Below are 22,219 nucleotides of genomic sequence, written 5' to 3' on the forward strand. Positions count from 1 at the left end.
GCTCATGGTGCTTCTCTGTCCAGCCAGGGGCTGGCCACAGACCCTGCTCTTGGGCAGAGAGTCGCTCCTCCTGCCTGCTCTACTCTCTGGGTCAGGAAGTAGGGGCAGCCACAGCCAAGAGCAACAAGAGCCTGGGAACTGGTCCCAGAGAAGAGCAGTATGTCCCAGAATGCCAGTCAGCATTGCAGCTCCTTGGGGAAGAAAGGCCATGGCAGCCAGCACATCCTCAAAATAACAGCAGCTGACATGTGCTCACAGAGCCCAGCAACCGGGCAAGGGTCTGAGTTACATTCAAAGAGGTATCTGAAAAGTTTCTGGGGAACCTTTCCTCCCAGTTGACATGACCTAGTCATATAAGGCTCCAGTGGGCACAGGCAGGGTCTGGGCTAGAAGGCAGTAGGTAGGGGGTCAATTAATGCCACAACTTGCAGTTAAAGGAAGGAGACTGGTAGAAGACAGTATCCTGGGACCTCAGTTTCCTCAACTGTAAAATGAGCTGACATCAGTCCTTCCAACACTAAAGACTTTGACTCTGTCTGGCCTTGGTGGGATTGCCAAAAGACTCTCAACTCCCCTGGATGAAGGTTGCTATTTCAAGAAAAGGGCAAGACAAATATGGGTGGGATTCCCCTAACCAAGAAGGGGAAGATAGTCTCTTGGGAGAGCATGGCTGCCCTAGTCAAGACTACTCTAGGCTAGACCAGCCACAGCTTAAATCTCATATTATCATTCCCTCTATTGTGGTGGTTCTCAAACTTCAGCATGCGCCAGACTCCCCCGGAGGGCTTGTTAAAACACAGTTGACCAGGCTGCATCTCAGGTCTACTGAATCAAGCTCTGGGAGTAGAGCCTGATAACTTGCATATCTATCAAGATCCTAGGTGACGCTGATGCTGTTGGTGTGGGATCCCATTTTGAGAACCGCTGCTCTAATGGTTATCCATTGCAACTAGAAACAGTCCTGCAAGGTACCACGTGAATGGTTCTCGACTTTGGCCGCACAGTAGAATCACCTAGCGGAACTTTTAAACCTATGGATGCCAAGTTCCTACCTCAAATCAATTAATTAAGATCCCTGGGGATAGGGCCCTGGCCGTGTATGTTTTCCTAGGTTATTCAGTGTGCAACCAGGGTTGAGAACCACTGTCCCACCTGATCTGGCTCCTGCCTACTCTAAAGCTCACTTCTCATCAATCTGACCCTCCTTCATAGTATTCTAGCTGTTCTGGCCTGCAGATAGTCCTGGCCGGCTTCCAACCTGGGGACTTTACACTTTCTTTTCTCTCTTGCCAGCAACTTTCATCCCCCAAACCTTTATGCGGTCACTTCCTTCTCACCGCTCATGCCTCACTCAGATGTCATCTCCCCAGGAAGCCCCTTCTGGACTCCCCCAGCTCAAGTAGCCACCAACACGCTCCTGCAGACGTTCTCGATCTCAGTGGAGTATTTTCCTCATAGCACCCGTTATCCACATTTATTCAGTTATTTCCATGCTTACCATCTGCTCCCTCTACGACTGTGTAAGCTTTATGAAGGCAGGGGTTTTGTTGATCTTGTTTCCACATTGTCCCTAGAGCCTAGAATGAAGCCAGGGACCTAGGAAATAACTTCATAACTCTGTGTTGGACACATGACACAGGAAGAATACATCATAAGGAAGTACACTGCATGGGGGCCTAGAAAGGAACTGCTTAAAAAGAGAGAGAGGATCCCTTGCAGAGGTCATAAGATCTCAGGGAAAGAAAGAGGCACACTTTGCTGACACCATGGGTTGTTTGAATTCAGTTGCACGGACCACGAAACATTGTCAGGTTGAGATTCGGAGTCTAAAGGGAAGAAGGCATTTCAGCAAGTTAGGTGACTTGTGAATCTTGCTGGTCCTGTGTATTTTCAGTGCTGACGGTCACTGTACCACTTGTGTGCTGCTCTTGACCCTGCACTCCAGATGGTCTTAAGGGCCGAGGGGAAACTGTAGCAAGGGAGGAGGTGAGGTGTAAGGAGCCGAGAGCCCACCTGCAAGAAGCAGCTCGGTCCGGGCCTCCAGGACCCAGGAAGTGAGCGACACTCAGATAATGGCCCACCGAAGACAAAGTCGACCCATCACCAGAGAGAGAGGAAAATGCCCTTTTGGTGACCAAATGCTTAAACAGCAAATAATACAGAGTTCACAAAAGATTTGAGAAGTAGAAATGGCGGGGGGGCCCGGGGGGAACCCAAATCCTAAAATCTGAGCAAGGAGCCACCGTCACCTGTTGTCTCACACAGAGCCAGGGGCGCTAAAATAAGTCATCAGAGGCCATGTAGAAATCATTCTCCGTTCCCCCAGCATGCGCGGCTAGGAAGCAAGCTCTGCTGAGACCCAGGAACAGCAGGGAGCATGGAGAGCCGCGTGCAGAGACCTGCGCAGCCAGCCACTGCCCCAAGCTACTTAGCGGCTGCTCGCAGCCTGCAGGGGGTGGACGCAGGGTGCTGTGCGGTGCCGAGCGCCAGCCCGGCTCACGGGCCCCGCTCCGCACTAGCTTCCCTGAGCGGGAGCCTGCCCCAAGTGCCAGAGCGGGCCCTGGATGACCTGCTGCATGCGGGCCCGGCCCCCCTACCTCACCTCCGAGCCCTTCCCACCTGGCCACAGACGCTGCAGAACGAGATCCTGGGCCACGCGCCGCGGGTGGAGGACGTGCTGCAGAGAGGGCAGCGGCTGGTGGAGGCGGCCGAGATCGACTGCCAGGACATCCAGGAACGCCTGGGGCACCTGCAGGGCTCATGGGACACACTGCAGGAGGCGGCGGCCGGGCGGCTACAGCGCCTGCGGGACGCCAGTGAGGCACAGCAGTACTACCTGGACGCAAGCGAGGCCGAGGCCTGGATCAGCGAGCAAGAGCTCTACATCATCTCCGACGAGACGCCCAAGGTTGGCTGGGGGTGGGGGTGGCGCCAAGCTGGGAGCCAAGGCCGAGAGGAAGAGCTGGGGTGGGGCAGTCAGTGGGCAGTCACACGTCGTAAGTCCCGGTGTGTGAGGACACCCGCTGCAACGTGCGTCACGCAGTCAGGTGCCCCGTTTGCCAACCTAGATTTGATCGAACCCAAGATCTCCCCACCTTTTTCGTGCCATGGATTTTGTAATGAGGGACTGCCGGGAGGGAGGGAGAGTTGAGGTGAGGCATCTCTAAGGTGTTCATGGGGTCAGAAGATTGGAGCTAGGCCTGGGAGGGTAGGTATCAGAAAAGAATCAAGAGGAAGGTAGGGTACTGCTGGGGAACAAGTAGCAGGAAGGAATCGTGCACCATTCTCTTGTGAGGGCGCCATGAGCCTGGCTGCACCCCCCCACCCCCCACCCCAGTCTCAGGCGCCTCCAGGAGCAGGTGCCCTGACAGTCGCTGCCTCCTAGGACGAAGAGAGCGCCATCGTGATGCTGAAGCGGCACTTGAGGCAGCAGCACACGGTGGAGGAGTACGGACGGAACATCAAGCAGCTGGCCGCCAGGGCCCAGAGCCTGCTGTCTGCGGGCCACCCAGAGGGGTGCGTGTGCCACTGGAGGGACTTGGTCGGCTCCTGGGCATCAGGCCAGGGACCCCACCAACCGGGATCCCTTCAGGTCCAAGTGGGAAAACAGCAACAGTTTGGGGGATAACTGGGTTTGAGACCACTGCTTTCTCATCTGCTGACCGGCCCAGTTCTATCTCATGCCTTGGTTTTGCGTAAGGAACTTCAAACAGGGCCAACTAAGGTCTGGTTTGCAAAAAGATCAGAAAATGGAATAGCGAAACTACCTCTTGGTGAACCAAGAGCTCCAATCTTTAGAAGAATGAGATTATGCTAAGAGACACTGAAGAGTAACTTTGTTTTTCTCTTTATGGTCCGGAAGGTACTTCAGGATCTCCCAGTGTCTCAGCAAAAACATTATATAGGCATGAAGGTAGAAAACTTATACCCGCCTAGTCGGTTCCACACAGATGGGAGCCCCTGGGCCAGACACGCCAAGCTGCACCTCCCAGGCACGGCTGTGTCCTCAGCTGCCTGCAGGGCATCCAGAGCTGTGGGGCTTCAGCAGCCCCCCAGTATCTCCCAAGGAGCCCCAAGGATTGAGCCCCTTGTACTACAGGCCCGATCCCTGGGGGGGGCCTCTGGAGCTGGGCTCACAGTGCTGCTCTATCAGCCTCCTTGGGAGAATAATGGAGGAGTTCCCTTCTGTCTGCCTGAGGTTCCCAGAGTGAGAGATGATGACAGGAGGCACCCTGTCCAGACAGGACACACTGCGGTCATCACCTGAGGCATTCTGGTCTGAGGGGTGGTTCTTTTCCTCCCCAGCACTTCCTGGGACAAGCCGCAGCCATTTCTCCTAACTTCCGTTCCCCAGCTATCCCTGCCCCTCTGAGCTGGCTGCTCTGGGCCCTCTGCCTTCGTCTCTGAGTGCTTTCTGGTTTTGAACTCCAGGGAGCAGATCATCCGACTGCAAGGGCAAGTGGACAAGCAATACGCAGGGCTGAAGGACGTAGCGGAAGAACGCAGGCGGAAGCTAGAGAACATGTATCACCTGTTCCAGCTGAAGAGGGAGGCGGATGACTTGGAGCAGTGGATTTCAGAAAAGGAGCTGGTGGCCTCGTCCCCTGAGATGGGGCAAGACTTTGACCATGTCACTGTGAGTGCTGTCTCTGTCTTCCTTGAATGCCACAGACGCAGGAACAGTCATGCCAGACAGACAGACAGACACACACACACTGCTACATAGAGATGGAGACACACTGGCGTGAGCTCAGGCTGCCCTGGGAAGGTGTGGCCCCAGGTCATTGTGGTTCCCGCCTAGTGAAAGTCTGTGGCTGGGGTGATGACACCACCCCACCCCTCCCCCCCACCCCCCGATAACCCCATTTCTGTTTCCCCCACATCCAGCTGCTCCGGGACAAGTTCCGGGACTTTGCCCGGGAGACGGGGGCGATTGGGCAGGAGCGGGTGGACAACGTGAACATCATCATTGAGCGGCTCATCGACGCAGGCCACAGCGAAGCGGCCACGATTGCAGAGTGGAAGGATGGGCTGAACGAAATGTGGGCTGACCTGCTGGAGCTCATCGACACGCGCATGCAGCTGCTGGCCGCCTCCTATGATCTGCACCGCTACTTCTACACGGGCACGGAGATCCTGGGCCTCATCGACGAGAAGCACCGAGAGCTGCCTGAGGACGTGGGGCTGGACGCCAGCACGGCTGAGTCTTTCCACCGGGTGCACACGGCCTTCGAGCGGGAGCTCCACCTGCTGGGCTTACAGGTGCTTTCTGTCCCCTGCTGCTCCCCTACCCCCCACCCCCACCCCCACAGCTCCTGGGACCTGCCATCCACCTCTTCCCCGTGACCAACTTCCCAGGGGCCTGGGGATGTCAACCTCTGGAATGGACACCAGGAAATTTCGCATCTTTAGAAAGGCAACAGCTCGGGGCAAAAAGGCTGGGAGCTGTGGCTTTCAGTCATTCTTTAGCTTCAGAAGTAGTTCTTCAGTCTGAAACCTCACAAAAACCCAGGGCACAAAATACCTTAAAATGCTCTGTCTCTGGTTGTGCAGCAGTGTTACTCGTGAACACGCACGGTGCATTCCTAGCACCAAGGGCTGGGATCAGCATTACATTTAGTCACTGACGCCTCATAGCTGCCCTCTGAGCTAGGTTCTAACATCTGCTCTTTATAGGTGAGGAAAGCAAGGCACAGAGAGTAAACGAGTTCCCCGGAACATGTGGAGAAACAGTGGAGCCAGGATTCAGATCCTGGCATCCTGGCTCTAGACTCCATGCCCTGAGCCCCTGGGCTATTCAGTCTTTCTACGTAGGAGCTGGGGGGCCCCCAGGATCTGCTCAGACCCCCACTTCCCCTCACTGCAGTGGCCTCCGAGGCACCTCTGCAGGCCCGTTGGGCTCCACAGAACTTGATGTGATGGAAAGGGTGAGGGCAAGGGGCCCCCGTTGACGGAGCCTCAGCAGCTTTCCAGAGGCCCCAGGAGGGACGGGCTGGCTGTGGAGTCCTGCACCCACCCAGTGGGGTTCAGGGATAGGGAACCAAGGTGGGTCGGGCCCTGGTTCACTCAGAAGAGGACCTCCTAGGATTTTGTCCTACAGCCGAAGTTGGGGCCTGCCCTGTGGCCCTTGTACTTTGAGGGGTGCCAGAGCCCCTGAGGTGGGCACAGTCCACTGAAGTCTCAGGAATGAGGCCTCATTGCACTGGGACCGGCCTCAAGCAGGGATCTGGTAGAGCCCCTTCCTTGGACAGGCAGCATATAGAGTGGTTAAGAACGGGGACTCCAGTGCACCCCTCTTCCAGTGTGAACGACCTCAGGCACTCACTCAGGCTCCCTGTGCCTCAGTTTCTTCATCTGGGATCACAATAGTACCTCGTTCATAGGGTGTCTATGAAATATGCCTGGCACATGGTTACTCTAATTACCGTACTTCTGGGAAGATGAAAGGGCATAGAGTCCCATTTACTCCCATATCCTCATCAAAGCCCAAAGGATGGCTTGGGTCCATAGAAGACAAAACAAGGAGACTTCTCCCCCAGCATTGGTGGGAGGCTGAAGATCTTGCCTTCCAGAAGAGCCCTGGGAAGAGAGATCCAGAGGAGACAAACCCCTGGCCCATCAGAAGCCCAGGACACGTCTTTCTGGATAACAACGTCCAGTTTTGCCCAACCACAGGTCCAGCAGTTCCAGGACGTGGCCAGCCGCCTGCAGAAGGCATACGCTGGGGAGAAAGCAGAGACCATCCAGAACAAGGAGCAGGAGGTGTCCACCGCGTGGCAAGCATTGCTCGACGCCTGTGCCGGCCGCCGCACCCAGCTGGTAGACACGGCAGACAAATTCCGCTTCTTCAGCATGGCCCGAGACCTCCTGTCCTGGATGGAGAGCATCATCCGTCAGATCGAGACCCAGGAGAAGCCTAGGTAAGGGGGACATCCTCAGGACAGCCCCACTCCTGAGCCACTTTGTCCCCGAGGCTGGCAGACCCAGGCACTGCCCTGGGACTCCTCCTTGGAGGAACCGTCTTGAACTGTGGGGGCACCTGAGGCTGGGTCCAGGCAGAAATGGAGTGGCTTATCTTCTCCTGGGGGGACCGAACATTTCAGAGTAAAGGGAGCCCTGAGAGTGGTGAGAAGGACCTCCGACATTCAGATCTGATGGCAGGGCAGTGACCACAGCTGTCAGGGAAAGTAAGCGCTTCACCCATGCAAAGCTGGGCAGGTCCGAGCTTGTGCACTCTTCCCCCAGTGCCAGGATGTGGAGGCCACTCCCCCCAAGGTCAAGAAGGAGCTCCCTGTCCGTGCGAGGTTGGGAAGGTGCTCGTGGCAGTGAGACCCTCGGCAGGGAGCCACTCTCCAAGGACTGTCTTGTTGGCAGTGGTCGCTGGCCCATCTCTGTCCCTCTGCCCTGGAGGGCCCGTCCTGAAGGCCAAGTCTTTATAGTTTACATCTTTATTCAGAATGCAATTCGCATAGCATACCATTCAGCCACTTAACGTGTCCCACTCAGGAGTTTGCACACGATCACTGGGTACGGCCCTCACTGCAATCTAAGTTTAGAAGACTCATCACCCCAGAAAGAAGCCCTGTACCCATTAGCAGTCATCACCCCACAATTCCCTCCTCTCCCCAGCCCCTGGCCACCACGAATCTGCTTTCTGTCTGTCTAGATTTGCCTGTCCTAGACTCATCATAGACGGGAACTCATAAAATACGTGGTCCTTTGTGACTGGCTCCTTTCACTTAGAGCAAACCTTTTAAGGTTCATCCATGTTGTAGCAAGTATCAGAACTTCATTCCTTTTTATTGTCAAATAATATTCCCAGGCTTCTTTTGGGGTCCCTGAACCCCCAGCCCATCCCCTGCCAAGTGACCAGCGGAAGACACTAGGGCATCAGCGTTTCCGTGGGGCTGGGCTGGCAGAGGACTCCCTGGCTGGCCAAAGAGAGAGGAGGAAGTGAGGTCGGACTCCCAGGCAGGTGGGAGTCAGCCCTCTCTGGTCTGGACTTGGCATCAGACAGGCCAAGAGTGTCCTTCTTCCCCAAACTGCCTCCCGACCCTTGACCCCCCCTACCTCCCCAGGGACGTCTCCTCAGTGGAACTGCTCATGAAGTATCATCAGGGCATCAAGGCAGAGATCGACACCCGGAGCAAGAACTTTAGCGCCTGCCTGGAGCTGGGGAAGTCCCTGCTGGAGAGGCAGCACCAGGCCTCGGAGGAGGTGAGAGGACACAGGGTGAAGAGGAGCCCCTCCCGGTCCTTGCCTGCATTCTTGCCCGGCCAGACAGCTTCTTGGGAGGGAGCGGTGGGCCATGGTTTCCCTGAGGAGACTCTTTCACTCATGGAGCCTCAGGGCTGTGTGCAGGCCCAGGGATTAGAGCCCCACCAGCCCCACCCAAGGCTGGCAGCTTAGAAAGGAGAGCAGGCTCAAAATCCACCCAACCACCCGCATATGTGCAGGCTTTGGCCTTGGCAACACCCATGTCCAAGGAGAGGCACATGTGCCTCAGAGAGGTTAAGTAACTTGCCCAGAGTTGCACAGCTGCCAAGTGGCAGGGCCAAGACAGAGTGAGGTCCTTGTGACCAAACCCAGCATGCTTTGCAGGACCCTGCAGCACACCACCTCAGACAAGAGGAAGGCTTACCAAAAGCCTGAGCTCTTCTGCCTCCCTTCCCACAGATTAGTGAGAAACTGAAGCAGGTGCTATCCAGGAGGAAGGAGATGGATGAGAAGTGGGAGGACCGCCAGGAACAGCTCCGCATGTGTGAGTGCACCTGCGACCCAGAACTTGGGGAGGGGGGCAGACTCCTGCCGAGGTGGGAGCAGGGAGGGGTGATTTTCACTGCCTAGAGAAGAGCCCCCAGAACACCACGCATCAGCAAAGTTCTGGGGCCAAGGGCCTCGGGGGTCCACACCAAAGTGCCGCATGGACACGCTGCTGGCAGCCTACCTCTAACTAGCCAGCATGCCTTCTCCCTGCCTACCCTCTGTCCCGCCTGGGCCTGGGCAGAACCTGAGTGGCTCAGCTTCTACTGGGAGGACACCACCGCCTTGTGCCAGGCTGGTGTCCCTGTAGCCTGGGGGAGGGGTCAGGTTAAGGCTCTATCTAGTGCCTTCCGTATGTTTGATCTGAGGCATGTCAGATGCAGGTAGAGCTCTGTCTTCTGCAGCTGGAGATCAAGGAGGGGTGGAAAATCCATCGCTCAGGTAGGAGCTACACGCAAGCCGGGAAGGCCTGATGGCGCCATGGTTGCTTGTGCACGATTATGTGAGACAGCCAAGGGCTGGGAAGAGAGCGTTCAGGGCAAAAGGCTGCTCCTCAAAAGGAGACATCTAAATTATATTTTGTTTTCAAACTAGTGTGTGTTCTAATTCATGTGTTTTCCAATATAACTATGGATGGAGATGAGGAAATGCCCCCCCCCCTTATGGTGTGGGATGGAGTGGTCTCAGGCAGCAGGTCACCACTGAGCAGGGACCCCTGCGAAGGCCTCCCGCCTGACCACCAGCTCCTTGTCTGTGGAGGGCCCACTGCTGAGTGCTAACAGGCTCTTGGGCCCTGTGGGTGGCTCTGTGGCTTGTTCCCCGTGGCAGTACTGGAAGTGTGCCAGTTCTCGAGGGACGCCTCTGTGGCCGAAGCATGGTTGATCGCCCAGGAGCCCTACCTGGCCAGCCGGGACTTTGGACACACGGTGGATGGTGTGGAGAAGCTCATCAGGAGGCATGAGGCTTTTGAGAAATCCACAGCCACCTGGGCAGAGCGCTTTGCCGCCCTGGAGAAGCCCACCACGGTGAGCTGGGAACGGGCGCTGGGAGGCCCTGCAGCCAGGCCTTGGGGGGCGGGGGGATCTCAAGTCAAGAACTCTGAGCCTGTTATTAAGCACCATCGGACAGTGTAAAAGGCTTGGTGAGGGATAGAGTGGGAAGGAAATAGGAGACGTAGAAAGTACTTCTGAATGCAGAAAACAAAAGGGGTAATTTCTAAAAGAACAAACAGCGGGTGTGTGGGGAGCCATCTTTAGGGAAGTCTAACAGCGATCCGGCTCTTCTCTGTAGCTACTCTGATACCCTCGGCCTTTTCTTCCCCTTAGCTTGAGCTAAAAGAACGCCAGACCCCAGAGAGACCCGAGGAGGAGAGTGGGTAAGTGTGGGAAGGGCCAGGCAGTGGATTTAGCAGGAGCGGTCTGCCAAGGAGGATGGGTGGGAAGGGGGAGGGAGATCAGAAACAGGCCCCCTGATGTCTTAATAATACCTCTTGCACCTGGGCCACTAGCCAGAGAAATCTGGAGTGTCTACAGCCTAAAGGCTGTCCCCCCATATCCACGGGAGGACTGAAGGCCCGGTGCAGACAGAAACGCTCCCCTGCTCTGGGAGCCACCTGAACATGTGCCCCAGAGACAGATCTACCTACAACCGTGTCCATTTCTGAAATAACCGCCATAAAGTTTCGGATTAAGCTGTTCTTGCTAAGTGCCTGTTGCCAGGAGGCCTGGACCGGGAGATGGTTGCCATGTTCCTGCTGAGGAGAGTGGGAAGCCAGGCCCTGGGGGGAGGCACCAGCCTCGGGTGGTTTCTAAAGAAGGGCTGCGTCTTCCATAGGCCTCAAGAGGAAGAAGGCGAGACAGCAGGGGAGGCTCCCCGAGGTCCCCATCGTGCAGCCACCGAGAGAACGTCCCCGGTCAGTTTCCTGTCCTATTTGTCCGGTTCCTGGGAGTCCTTGCTGCCAGAACCCTCTCATCCCTACTAGGCTCAGCCAGGGCAGAACGCAAGGACAGGCATGCCCCACCCAGGCTTCCAGACTCCTCCTTCAGATCAGTCTTCTTTTTCACTTAGGTTTCCTTCACTTCTAGAATAATTCCCCTCCTTCCTTCCACCCAGAAGAAACTGACATGCCAGCCCACTGACATGATCTTACTAGTTTGATTTTATCTAGTCTAATAAATTTTATTGTATAAACACATCACCATCTACATTAGAAACACTTGATCCAGGGAAGATTTATTTTTATGTACCATTCTTCTCCCATTTTCCCTCTCATTCCATCCTCAACACAGTATGCCCCCCCCCACACACATTCACACACGCACACACACTCTCACACATGCACAAACAGACCATCTTACCTCGCCTTCCCCAGCCACGGGCATTCAGGGCAGTGAAGGGGGCTGCCCAACCCACTAGGAGATCCCTCCCTCCTACACAGAGCCCCCTCCCCTTTGCTCCCCACCCCCCCCCCCAGGCCTGATGCCTGTGGGTCAGTTTGGCTGTGGAGCTGGCTCTGAAGCAGGAGCAGAGGTGCCCTGCAGGAGTGAAGAAGCGCCCCAGGGCTTTCTGGGTCACAGGGCCAGTCCCCCCCAACTTGTAGAAAAGGAGGGTGCATCAGAGTCCTGGCTGATGGAAGTGTTGGGAGAGTCCAAGACAGACCAGCTGCCGAAGGTGTGGGGCACATGGCTTCAGGAAGGAATAGGTCCATTAGCTGAAAAGACCCAGGGTGTGCGTGCAGGGATCCCAGGAGGCCGCAACCCCGATTTTGGAGGAATGCCCTGGGGAGTCCCTAAGAAGACAAGACTTCAGCATGTGCCTTGCATGGCTCACTTATGCATGTACCCCACCTGTCCTGCTGCCCGATGAAGCTTGCCTGAACCTTTAGAGAGATTGGTATTCTAGGTGGAAATTTCTGATACACCAACCACCCCAGAAAAATGCACATACAATGAGTATTTCCCATGCAGAATCCCTGTCAGGTCTGTATTTCAGCCCTTCTCACAGTTTTGAGTCACACACACACACACTCCCTCTCTGAGCTCCCTCTGCTGCCTCCAGCCTGGCCAGGCCTCCCTTTCTGAGCTGCACCAGCCCTTCATGTCCAGCAGAGGGCATTCCTGGGCTCCCGATGGAGGGCCTCTCCCAGAAGTGCCCTCTGAAGCGCCAGTCATCGCATGTGGGGTCTCTGGTGGCCTTCGTCCCAGCCCCTTTTTCCCAGAGACAGCCCCTACTGGAAGGAGAGAGAACTCTGGGGGCTGGCCTGAACTGTGGACGCTGGGGCTGGGACTGTCCCACACCGCCCGCGCTTCGGCTGCACATCCCTGTGTGTCTCCGTGCAGTGGTGTCCGGGTCTGTGGGCTCCTTTGTGACCACCTGTGCGACTCCGTGGTTTGTGTCATGTACGTCTGTGCAGATGTAATTACGTGTGCATCAGAGCTGCCTCCGTCCAGCACCTGAATGTCACTGGGTTTGGGGGAATAAAATCTGCTTGGACCTGAGTATCTGGAAGGAGGGAATGAGCCTACATTTGAGACCCTTCCCAGAGAGCCGGCCCCTGCGCCAGAGGGGAAAACGCCTGTGTTTGGTACAGGAAGAAACCAGATGGCAAATCCAGTGAATACCAGGCCCGAGGCCTCATGGAAACAAATTTCCTGCCACTTCTCCTTTCTGAGCCCTTTGCTGGGCTTTATGAGGATCTCCAAAACTCCAAGGGAGGGCATGATCTCCAATTGGTCTTTGATCTGAGAAGAGACGAGGATGGGTCCCATGCAGGCTGGGACACCTTTACAGAAACCACAGGCCTCTCCCGGGAAGGGCTGGTGGTGTGCTGTCCCTTCTCTCCGGCCTGGCGTGGGGCGTGGTGGCTCTCCTGCTGTCTGTCCCATGTGTGTGGTGTGGTGTGGGCACCCTGTAGAATGGATCCGTGTGGTGTTGCTTTATGTGGAACCCGTCACTAGTGCATGCTGGCTTCCTGCTTGGGGGAGCGGATGGGAGTGGACCAGGCCCCTGAACCCCCGCCTAGATGGCTACAGTCCACCTGCCCCAGCCCGTCCTCCCCTTCCCGGGTGCGTGTGTGCCGTTCCACGTCCGTCTTTTCCTCAAGCACATCATCGTACAATGAATTGCCTCCCTCACCACCTTTCCACATTAGAGCACAATCTGGTAAAATAATCCATTCATACAGGTAAGTGTGTGTGTGTGAGGCCAAGCATAAAAACCGGTATCACAAAAGCCAAAATTTGGAGTGAAATTCAGGATGTTGGGTTCTAGTCTGTAATTCTGCTGGGGCCTTCCTGCATGATTTTAGACAAACCACCTAAACATCCTGGTCTCCTCACCTTTATAAAGCCCTCTCTTAGGGATTATAGAAAGTCCAGAACATCCTTGTGTGTCAAAAATGTACCTAAGTAAACACAGAGGCTGGGAGAGGTGGGTTACCCCACTTTCCTCTGGTCTCATCATTAGTTCTAAGGAGCCTGTTCGCTTGTCAGGTTCTAGCTGGTGTGAGGCTGGAGATGGGAAAGAAGAGGAAAAGGGCTGGGGTATTTGCCTTGGTCCTTGTTTGGTGAAGAGAGGCAGGGCTGTGCCTCAGCTCCTGCCAAGGTCTGTGCCCTGAAGATGGCCCCAGGATGCTGGATGGGGGCCTGGTGGCAGGCTGAGCCATTCCCCTTCCTCTTAGTGCCTGGGGCACTGTCACCCTGATAACCTTGTCTTGTGTGTCTCCCCTTCATCCTGGGTGTGGCTCTGGAAAGGGCTTGAGGGTCTTGTTAAGCATCCTCATCTTCCAGACCCTGGGTGCCTCAGAATCCCCAGTGTAACATCTGTGGGGCGGTGTCACGATTGATTTCACAGAGGAAGAATGGTATCGCAGAGGATCCAAGTCGCTCCGGGCGTAAGGGTCCCCAGCCAACAGTGCTGGGGGGTCTTCTGTGCACTGCCTCTGTTTCTTGGCTTTGGGGTGGGAATTGGGGCATCTCTCCCAGCCGGGCAGCTGTGACCATGCGAGGGACATCCCTGAAAGGGACTGGTGTTCTTAGGCACTGTGACAAGAGTCAGTCTTCAGGCTCACGGTGTGGGTGGTCACGCCCTGCCTGCCTCAGGGATGTGAGGCTACTCCAGAAAGCGGCTGCTGGGTGCTGTTCGTTATCAGGCCCCTTCATCAGGTGGTCAGGGAAAACTCTCTCCCAAGGGCAGCTCACAGACGTCACTCTTACCGTGACCTTCCGAGACTGCCGGCAGCTGGCTGCCCCGGAGAGGACTGGGCATCTCATCAGGGATTGGGGCGGGGGTGGGGGGAGTCGAGCCGCCTAGGGCCCTTGCCTCCCCCTTCCATAGTCTCAGAGCTTGCTGTGGCTTCAGGGAAGTAACCGGCACTTGCGAATGTGAGGGACGTGCCTCAGGCGCTGAGCGGGCAGCAGTCGCAGCCAGGATACCTTCGAGACAGCGCGGGCCAGCTCCCCTCAGAGCAGCCTCCCTGGCGGGCAGCCCGCAGCTTCACCCAGCGGCCGGAGGCCGGGCCCCGCTGTCCTTGGATGGAGGGGACGTGGGTGTGGGGGCAGCAGCTGTGTTTCTTCTTGCCCGAGCAAGCCTTCCTGATCCTTTCTACCCGCCCCGTGAGGCCCAACGGAGCTGCTGCTTCAGGTGTTTTTCAGCCCATGCAAATCCTATTTGTTCGTAATGAACAGAAGGGGCTTGGAAAGGACTCCGTTTTCCCCTAACCCTGGGCGTGGCGCTGTCTCCCCAGGATGCCTGACGCAGCTGTGGCGGGGGTGGGGTCCGCCTGCAGTCTGGCACTGCACCCTGAGACTCCAGGCTCCTTCTGGACCTGTGTCCACCAGCTCCCTGGGGGGGGGGGGGGCACAGGATCCTCCTGGCCCTGCTGCTCCAAAGGCTGCCCCTAAATTCTTTCTTCCAAGCTGTGTTTCAGAGCATCCCAGATATTGATGGACTCAGGACAGAACCCAATTAACATTGGAGGCACCCCAGAAATGGGGTTTGAAGCTGTCAACCTAACCATTGGGCGTTGGGTCTGGATGGGGGAGTGGGCATCTTCTCTCTCATCTTTCTGAGTGGCTGGCTCAGAGTCACCATGGGATGGAGCGGCCACAGCTTCTCCAGGGCAGGGAGCAGAAGAGCCCACACTGATGGCAGGAATGGTGAAGACTGCTCCCAAGGAAGCCTCACTCTCCTCCCACCCATGATGGAGGTGGACCAGGTCTCCCCATCCCTGTCTGAGGGAACCCTGCACATTCCCGTCTCCTTTCCCCTCACTTCCCCTGGTGTCACCCCACCCACATCATCTGACCTGGTGTCCCCCAGTTGTCATCTCAGAGGAATGGCTGGCCCCAGGGTCCAGTGTGGAGCCACTCTGCCCCTCATCCCACCTCTCATGAGAGCCCTCCACCCCAGCTGCTCCTGCCTTCTCCTCTCTGTAGGCATTTGTCTCTGCTTGCCCTGATCTGCCATCTCTTCATTTCTTCTTTCAACTCAACAAACCATCTTTTTCTTCTCTTATAAACAACTGTTTTCTGAACTGTCTTCCCATCCTGCCTGCCCACAGTCCTTCCCACCCCTTTCCCAGAGGACAAGCACCCAGACATCAGACACTGGGAGAGCATGCAGTTCTCGGCTGCAGAAGTGGCCGGCTTCCCCCACCTCCGTTTCAGAGCCCTGTTGATTGTCTCAGGCATCCAGCCATAGGTCTCCTCCAGCCCCTTCGGGTGTTCTCTGACTCATCCCATGCTAGCAGGGCTCGGCTCAAGAACTGCGCTGGGGAGGTGCTCTCCTCTGGAGCAGCAGTCCCCGCCCCTCCTGCCGCAGGATTCCGTAGGAACAGAGCTTGGGACCAGACAGATCAGCTTTCTAGACTTTCCACTCACTAGATGTGTGGCTGAGCAAGTTGCTCGTTCTCCCTGACCCCCCCCCCCCTTTGCTGAATCTATAAAATAGGGGTGGTGACGATACCTGCCTCACAGGGTGAGTATTGGGAGAGAACATAGCTAGAGCTCCTGGCATTTAGGAGATTATTTTGGTCTTCATTTTTCCCTTCATTTTTTTTCTCTGTCCCTCACTGCAGTCCTTCATCTTTTAAAAGAAGCATTCTCCATATGAATTCTAACATCCATTGCCAAAGCCCTCCCCAACCAACCTCCCTGGAGTGCCTGGCCCTTGATCCACCTACACCGTCCAGGCTCAGTCCTTGCTGTGAGGTCACAGGGCGAACCCATCACATCACAAGGTGGGATGGTCTCTTCCCGGGGTGCGCCCTCACGCCCTGGTTCTCGCTTACCAGCCGCTCCTTTAGAGAGAAGCCCCCTCACTTGTGTTCCCTTGCTTGTAAATACATCTGGGTTCACTGAGCATCTTCTAGAACCTCCAAAACACCCTGTGGTCCTAGGCCAGGTGATTTTTCTCATGGGAGCTGGAAAGTTTGTCATCTCTGTCTTCTACACCACCAGCTGGCTGGGTCTGGAAGTACACCTTCCACTCGGTCAGTCCAGAGCAGAAATGTGTCTATCCATCTTGCCCCCCTTCTCCTCCCTTTCTTGAACCTCCTTTGTGGCCCTCTGCCCACTACGCCTGCCCAGGCCAGCTTCCTAGCAAGGCAGGACCCTAAAAAGTCAAGCTTACAAGACTCTGAAAAGATGTGGCCATCTCCTGCCCATCAGGAACTGAGGCCTCTCCCTTTTGGACCACAATCCTGTGAGATCCTAAAATCCTCTCCTGTCCGTGCCTTTTTTTCCCCTGGTGTCCCCCAACCAGCAGCCAATGCTGCCTGTCCCCTGCCCTCCTCTGACCTCACAATCCCAGCAGCCAGCACACACACCCTCCTCTCAGATGCCACTTCACACCCACCTGTTCCCCAAACCAGAGAACCTGGCTCACGCTGCAGACAGCACCTCCCTCAGTTCCAGCCCCCACCCCAGTCCATTCTCCCTCAGGCTGTCACTTGTGATCATCTAGGCTGCCCAGGCTCTCCAGCCCCCCTGTCAGCTCCTCCGAGTGGTGTCTCCAGGCTAGGCGGCCTCAGCAGCGTAGGTGTCACCTGTGCCTCTTCCTCGTGAGCCAGGCGCTGAGGCCTCGGGCCTCCTGTCTTACAACGTGGAGATTGGAAGGGAATCTTAGATCGTCTCCCCTCTCCAGGGCCCTTTGGCAGAACCTGCCTGTCTGTACAGCCGCACAAGTAGCCAGCTCTGGGTGCCAGCTCCTCACTTAGCTTCCCCTCCTGGTGTTCTGCTTCCCACAGATCCCTCCCTTGTAGGGCGAGGCAGACTTTCATACCCAAGCATGGCACAGTTCCAGGGGCAGCAGGACCACAGTCACCACCTCCCGTCCCTCCCCCAGCTTGCTTTTAGAAGACAGCGCAAAGCACATTTACCCCTGGGACCTAGGAAGGAAGATCCTTCTAGCCAAACCATGTCCCATCTTTCTCATCTGTGGCTCCTCCCTTAGCCCCAAGGAGCAGCTCTGCCAGCCCTGGGAGGGGGGTCAGCAGCTTCTAAATACTTCCCTCACCCTCATTCTGGGCTCTTCCTCAGGCCTTGGCCTTCAGGGCAGACAGGACAGAGTGGCTTCTAAATGGTCTCCACATGAACAGTCAAGAGCATGGAAGAAATCTTTGCATACATTGGAAAACCCCCGTTTTCTAAAACAAACCCACGACCTGGCAATTTAACTCTTGACCTTGCAGGCCATGGCCTCTGAATGTCCCTGCTAGGGAGTGGGGGTCAGGCACTCAGCAGGAGGAAGCAGAAGAAAGGTTAGGATTAAGTTGGGAGGCAGTCCTGGAAAAATCTCCCTTTATTTTCAGAGGACAGCTCCAGAAAGTAAGGAGAATGGCAGTGTGGGAAGGATATGTGGACACAGTCCCTGGGAAAACCAGTCCCTGGAGAGCAGAAGCTGAGCAAGAGAGGCAAACATGGCTGTGAGGGTCTTCTCTGACCCCCCCCCCCCCACGGCAGGTGCGGGGAAAGCTCTGGCCCATGACCAAGAAGAGCAATACAGCCAGATGGAGAGGTGGGGGATGAAAGGAGGCTTCACTTTCTGCATTAATAACCCCCCCCCCCAAGCTTTCTACCCAAGTCAGAAGGGTGGCCTGATTGGGTCCACAGAAAAAGCCCAAACCCAGGCACCCAGGCTCCCAGCATCATCCTGCGGATCCCGCCCTTCCTCCCTGCTAGAGGACCATCTAGGTCCTTGCGGCCAGGGCTAGCTCGCTGCTGACGCTTGAAGATGCCAGTACACAGACGAGTAAGTCCCACACGTGGGGCTCGAAGACAGGAAAGATGAAGACCTAACGATGTGATCTAAAAACAAAAACCCTTGCCTTCTAGTTCTGGAGTGCATGCTCTCCATCACTTCTGATATGTGTGGCCTTGGGTAAGTCACTTAACCTTTCTGAGCATAGATTTCCTTGTAGATTGAAGGTGTTAAGACTAGGTTAGTGGTTTTCAAACTTTTCAGTCCTATTATCCTTTCTTTAAAAGAGATCTCACTGGAACCCCAACTTAAAACTCGGTATTGGACAGTCCTAATTTGATGGGATCCAAAAATGACTGGCTTTACCTTCCCTCCAGCCAATAGCGTCAGACATCTGCTTTGAGCCTCTCCTTCCATTGCTTTACTACCGCCTCAGGCAGTCCTCGGTTCCTTTCAGCTGTTAAAGAGCCTACCCAGTGTGTCTCAGTTGCAAGCTTCAATCCGCTCTCCGATGTCCACCTTCTCCCATCCTCCATTTCTCTATTTCAGGTTTGACCCACAGTCTGAAGGACCCACAATGGGGAGCACAGGGTCTCTGCTCTTCTCTGGCTTCTCCAGGCCTCCACCTTCAGCTGTGGAGCAAGCAGCAGGGAGCAGCAAAGGGGGGCGGGGTCTCCTGCCTGGCTGGCTCTGGTCCTCCTGGGCGCAAGCCCTTGGTCTTTCAGGCATCCAGACGTGGCGGCTGTAGGGCCTGTAGGACCCTTCCTACTTGGTCCTGCGAGGTCTCCAGCAGTCAGGCCTTTGAGACAGGGCTCTGAGGAGCTGGCTCCAACTAGGCTGCCTTCCTTGGTGCACCAATTTGTCCCTGACCTAGCGGAGGGAGGCTGGCTGCCCCCTGCTGCTCCCACCCATCCTGCCCTCTTCTGCAGTAGGCGCAAAGGCAGATCACGAAGGCCTCTGCAGTTGGGGACCAGGAGGTCTGCTCCCCCTCGCGTGGACATCTGCCTCCACTGGAGGCCCCTCACTGGTCTGGGCAGGCGCCAGAGCACCCCACGCCCCACGGGGAAGTGCAGGGAGGTAAAAGCTACAGCCTTTCCCCGGAGCAGTGACTCCTGCGGAAATTCTCAACTTTGGCTGCTCATTAGTGTGAAAAGGTTATTCAGAAATAGCAATGTCCTGACCAGACTCCAGAGTGTATTTTGTTAAAGCTCCTGAGGTGGTGATAAAAGGCAGCAGGGTTAGGAAACCACTGCCCTACTCCAACCAATCCCAGTCCAATGATGGGGGCAGGACCAGGGAGCCCTGCACCGTGACCCCAGAGGATCTAGGTTCTCCCTCTGTAAGGTGGTAGGGGAGACTTAGGTCCTGTCCCCTTGGCTTTGGGGCCTTAGGCACAGGTGCCAGCAGAGTTCCCATTCAATACCCTACTAGACATTTTTCACACCTGAGTTAGCAGCACAGTCTTTCATAGGAAATCTTGCCGGAGCCCACGTTTAACTCAGTTGGAGTTGGAGTCCCTGCTGCAGCCAGGGGAGGGGCCGGAGCCAGGCAGTGATCCAGGGCTTGGCCAGCAGCATTGGAAAGCTCCAGCACTGAAACCATCACCCAGGCCCTCAGCTGAACCTCAGTCACTGTGTTAGAGGGGGAGGGAGTGGGGATGGAGGCGGAGGCATGGGAGAGTCCAGGCAAGCACACTAGGTGGCCCCGCAGGTCCAGGGAGAGCCAGAAAGGAACCAGGCTCCAGCGGAGGCCTGGGGGGGGGGGGGGTCAGACTTCCCAGTCCTGCCGGAGCAGCCACCCCTGGGTCCAACCCCCTAGCAAGGTGTGCTCCTCCCATATGCCCCTGAGCAGGGGGAAGAAGAGAGGCAGTGGCTTCCGGACCTGCAGCCACCACCCCCTCCCGGGCCACAGGAGAAATCCAGTGGGGATGAGAGGCCCGCCACCGAGCCTCTCTTTAAGGTCCTGGACACGCCTCTGAGCGAGGGTGATGAGCCTACCACGCTGCCAGCCCAGCGGGATCACGGCTGCAGTGTGCAGATGGAAGGCTACCTGGGACGCAAGCACGACCTGGAGGGGCCCAACAAGAAGGCATCCAACAGGTATGTGAGGGAGGGCCCCGCCCCCCCCCATGGGCTGGGTGCGTGTCTCCTAGGGACTTCTCCCTCTACAGAGCCTTGGCAACATGGGTATGTGGTAGCGGCGAGGGTGCCTTCTGTCTGGTCTGAGAGCTCCCGGGCACCCCTCTGCACCAGCCCAGGGGCTACTTGGCATAATGGGGAAAGTCCCGAGTTCAAATCCTATGCCCTTGTACAAATTACTCAGCCTTTGTTTCGCCATTTGTAAAATGGGATGGTGAGAACCTGCCTCTTTGGTACAGATCCCAAGCCTGGCACAGAGTAGGCTCTCCGTGAATACAGGCTGTTGTTCTTATCCCAGGGCTGGGTAACAGGTAGGTAGGTCTTGGCAGTAACATCATATCCTTGACCAAGTCCCACTTTTTAATCAATCTGGGCCTGTTTCACCAGCTGTAAAATAGGAGAGAAGGACGGAGTTGGCATCCGTGCCTTCTGGAAGTCCCTCCCAGTGCTGTCATACAGCAACTCTGTGACCCTGAGGAACTCATTCGAAGGCTATGTCCTGTTCCTGTTCCTGACGCAGTCTGTCCAGGGCTGCTTCTACCCAAGGTCCCTGGGGGCCTCTGTTTTCAGGCAGCATTCCAGGGTCATAGGGACACAAGGCAGCATCAAGAGGTTGAAGCCAGCCATATTCTCAGGGCCAAGTGGCAGCATACAGAGCCTGGGCTGGTTGGGGATTGGGGGCGGAGGGGTGGGACATGTCAAAGCTCATTCAAATCCCAAAAATGAATTCAGGGGTCCAGCCACCCTGAAGAAGTTTATTATTTATACAGAGTCCACCAGAAAGGGGGAAACTAGCATTTACTGAGCACCTACTATGAGCAAGGCATTGTTAAGACTAATAACATCTTCACAACCACCCTGTGATATCGACGTTTCTATTTCCCAGATAGAGAAATGGAATTTCAGAGAAGTCATTTGTTCCAGGCAGGATTTTACGCCAGGACCCAGCTCCTTCTTAGCAACTGCCTTACTTGGGTTCCAAGCTCAAAGGTGGTGGTAAGGGCTACAGGAAAGACTGGAGCTTCCCTGGAGGATCTTTCTCTGGGTGTCAGAAACCTGGGCCCCATAAAACAGCTCTGCAGCCAGCCTGTCCAGTACAGGTCAAGTTCTCTCTTTGAATTTGTAGTCTTTCCTCCCTATGAGCCCAACAAGCTCTCCACCTTCCTGCCCTCCAAAGGAAGGGAGGAGGAGGAAAAGCTTACTGTTGCCCTGTTCCCCAGCATTCTTTCCTGTGAAGGGTAAAAAGGCACCATGCTTCCCATTGGTTGGTAAGGAGTTCAGGTTAGCCTACACACGAGCTTATAAACTTGTCACTGAACATCAGTTGTCTTGATTTGCATAAATGTGTTTCTTTAAAAATTGCTGGCACGGTATACTGGGCAGATCTCAACAAGATGAAAAATAACCAGAACAAAACGCTGCTTTGCTCACTTCAGTTCCGGTGGGAGAATCACATATGCTCGTGGGTGCAGAAGGGCTTTGAAAGTTCAGTTTATACTGTTGGTCTTAGACTGACTAATCCTACTTTTAGAAATGCATCTCACGGTGAGATCAGAGTTACAGAGATTTATGCATGAATGTTTATCACGTTGCTGTTCAAATCGCACTGCTTAAATTTCCAGTAATTACAAGGCCCACCAGTAAAGGGATTATTTATACACAGGATGGGATACCATACAGCAATTCAAAATTATTTTTAGGAAAGATTTGAAGGATATGTGAAAATATTCATGATATAGTGTTAATCTTTTTTTTAGATTTATTTATTTTGAAAGAGCAAGCGGGCATGAGTGGGAGGGGCAGAAGGAGGGGGAGAGAGAACCTCCAGGAGACTCCTTGCTGAGCATGGAGCCCAACGTGAGGCTTGATCATGACAGCCAAAACCAAGAGTTGGATGTTCAACCAACTGAGCCACCCAGGCACCCTGATAATAGTGTTAATCTTAAAAGCAGGCTATGAAAATGAATATACAACATAACCCAATTTTCATTATATATGTGAATAGAAGAAAATGTGAATATGTGACTAGAAAGACTAGAAGAAAATACATAAAATGTTAACAATAGCTAACTTTTGGTAGTGGAATTACATGCAGATGATTTTCATTTCCTTTTTTAACT

The 22,219-nt window shown here is 55.3% G+C and overlaps 1 protein-coding gene across 2 annotated transcripts in view; it reads left to right on the forward strand.

Annotated features, from left to right (window-relative positions):
* SPTB (spectrin beta, erythrocytic) overlaps positions 1 to 22,219 on the forward strand; it is a 119,945-nt gene that overhangs the window by 93,770 nt on the left and 3,956 nt on the right. For both annotated transcript variants that reach the window (XM_048220059.2, XM_026486830.4), the window contains 11 exons: positions 2,630 to 2,908; positions 3,386 to 3,516; positions 4,432 to 4,636; positions 4,888 to 5,262; positions 6,676 to 6,920; positions 8,079 to 8,217; positions 8,677 to 8,761; positions 9,592 to 9,788; positions 10,089 to 10,138; positions 10,597 to 10,675; positions 19,813 to 20,060. In XM_048220059.2, the coding sequence (XP_048076016.1) occupies positions 2,630 to 2,908; positions 3,386 to 3,516; positions 4,432 to 4,636; positions 4,888 to 5,262; positions 6,676 to 6,920; positions 8,079 to 8,217; positions 8,677 to 8,761; positions 9,592 to 9,788; positions 10,089 to 10,138; positions 10,597 to 10,675; positions 19,813 to 20,060 (2,033 nt within the window). The remainder of the gene's footprint in view (positions 1 to 2,629; positions 2,909 to 3,385; positions 3,517 to 4,431; positions 4,637 to 4,887; positions 5,263 to 6,675; positions 6,921 to 8,078; positions 8,218 to 8,676; positions 8,762 to 9,591; positions 9,789 to 10,088; positions 10,139 to 10,596; positions 10,676 to 19,812; positions 20,061 to 22,219) is intronic.

This window comes from Ursus arctos, unplaced genomic scaffold (genome assembly GCF_023065955.2).
Source record: "Ursus arctos isolate Adak ecotype North America unplaced genomic scaffold, UrsArc2.0 scaffold_25, whole genome shotgun sequence".
In the NCBI taxonomy this organism is placed as follows: Eukaryota; Metazoa; Chordata; class Mammalia; order Carnivora; family Ursidae; genus Ursus; species Ursus arctos.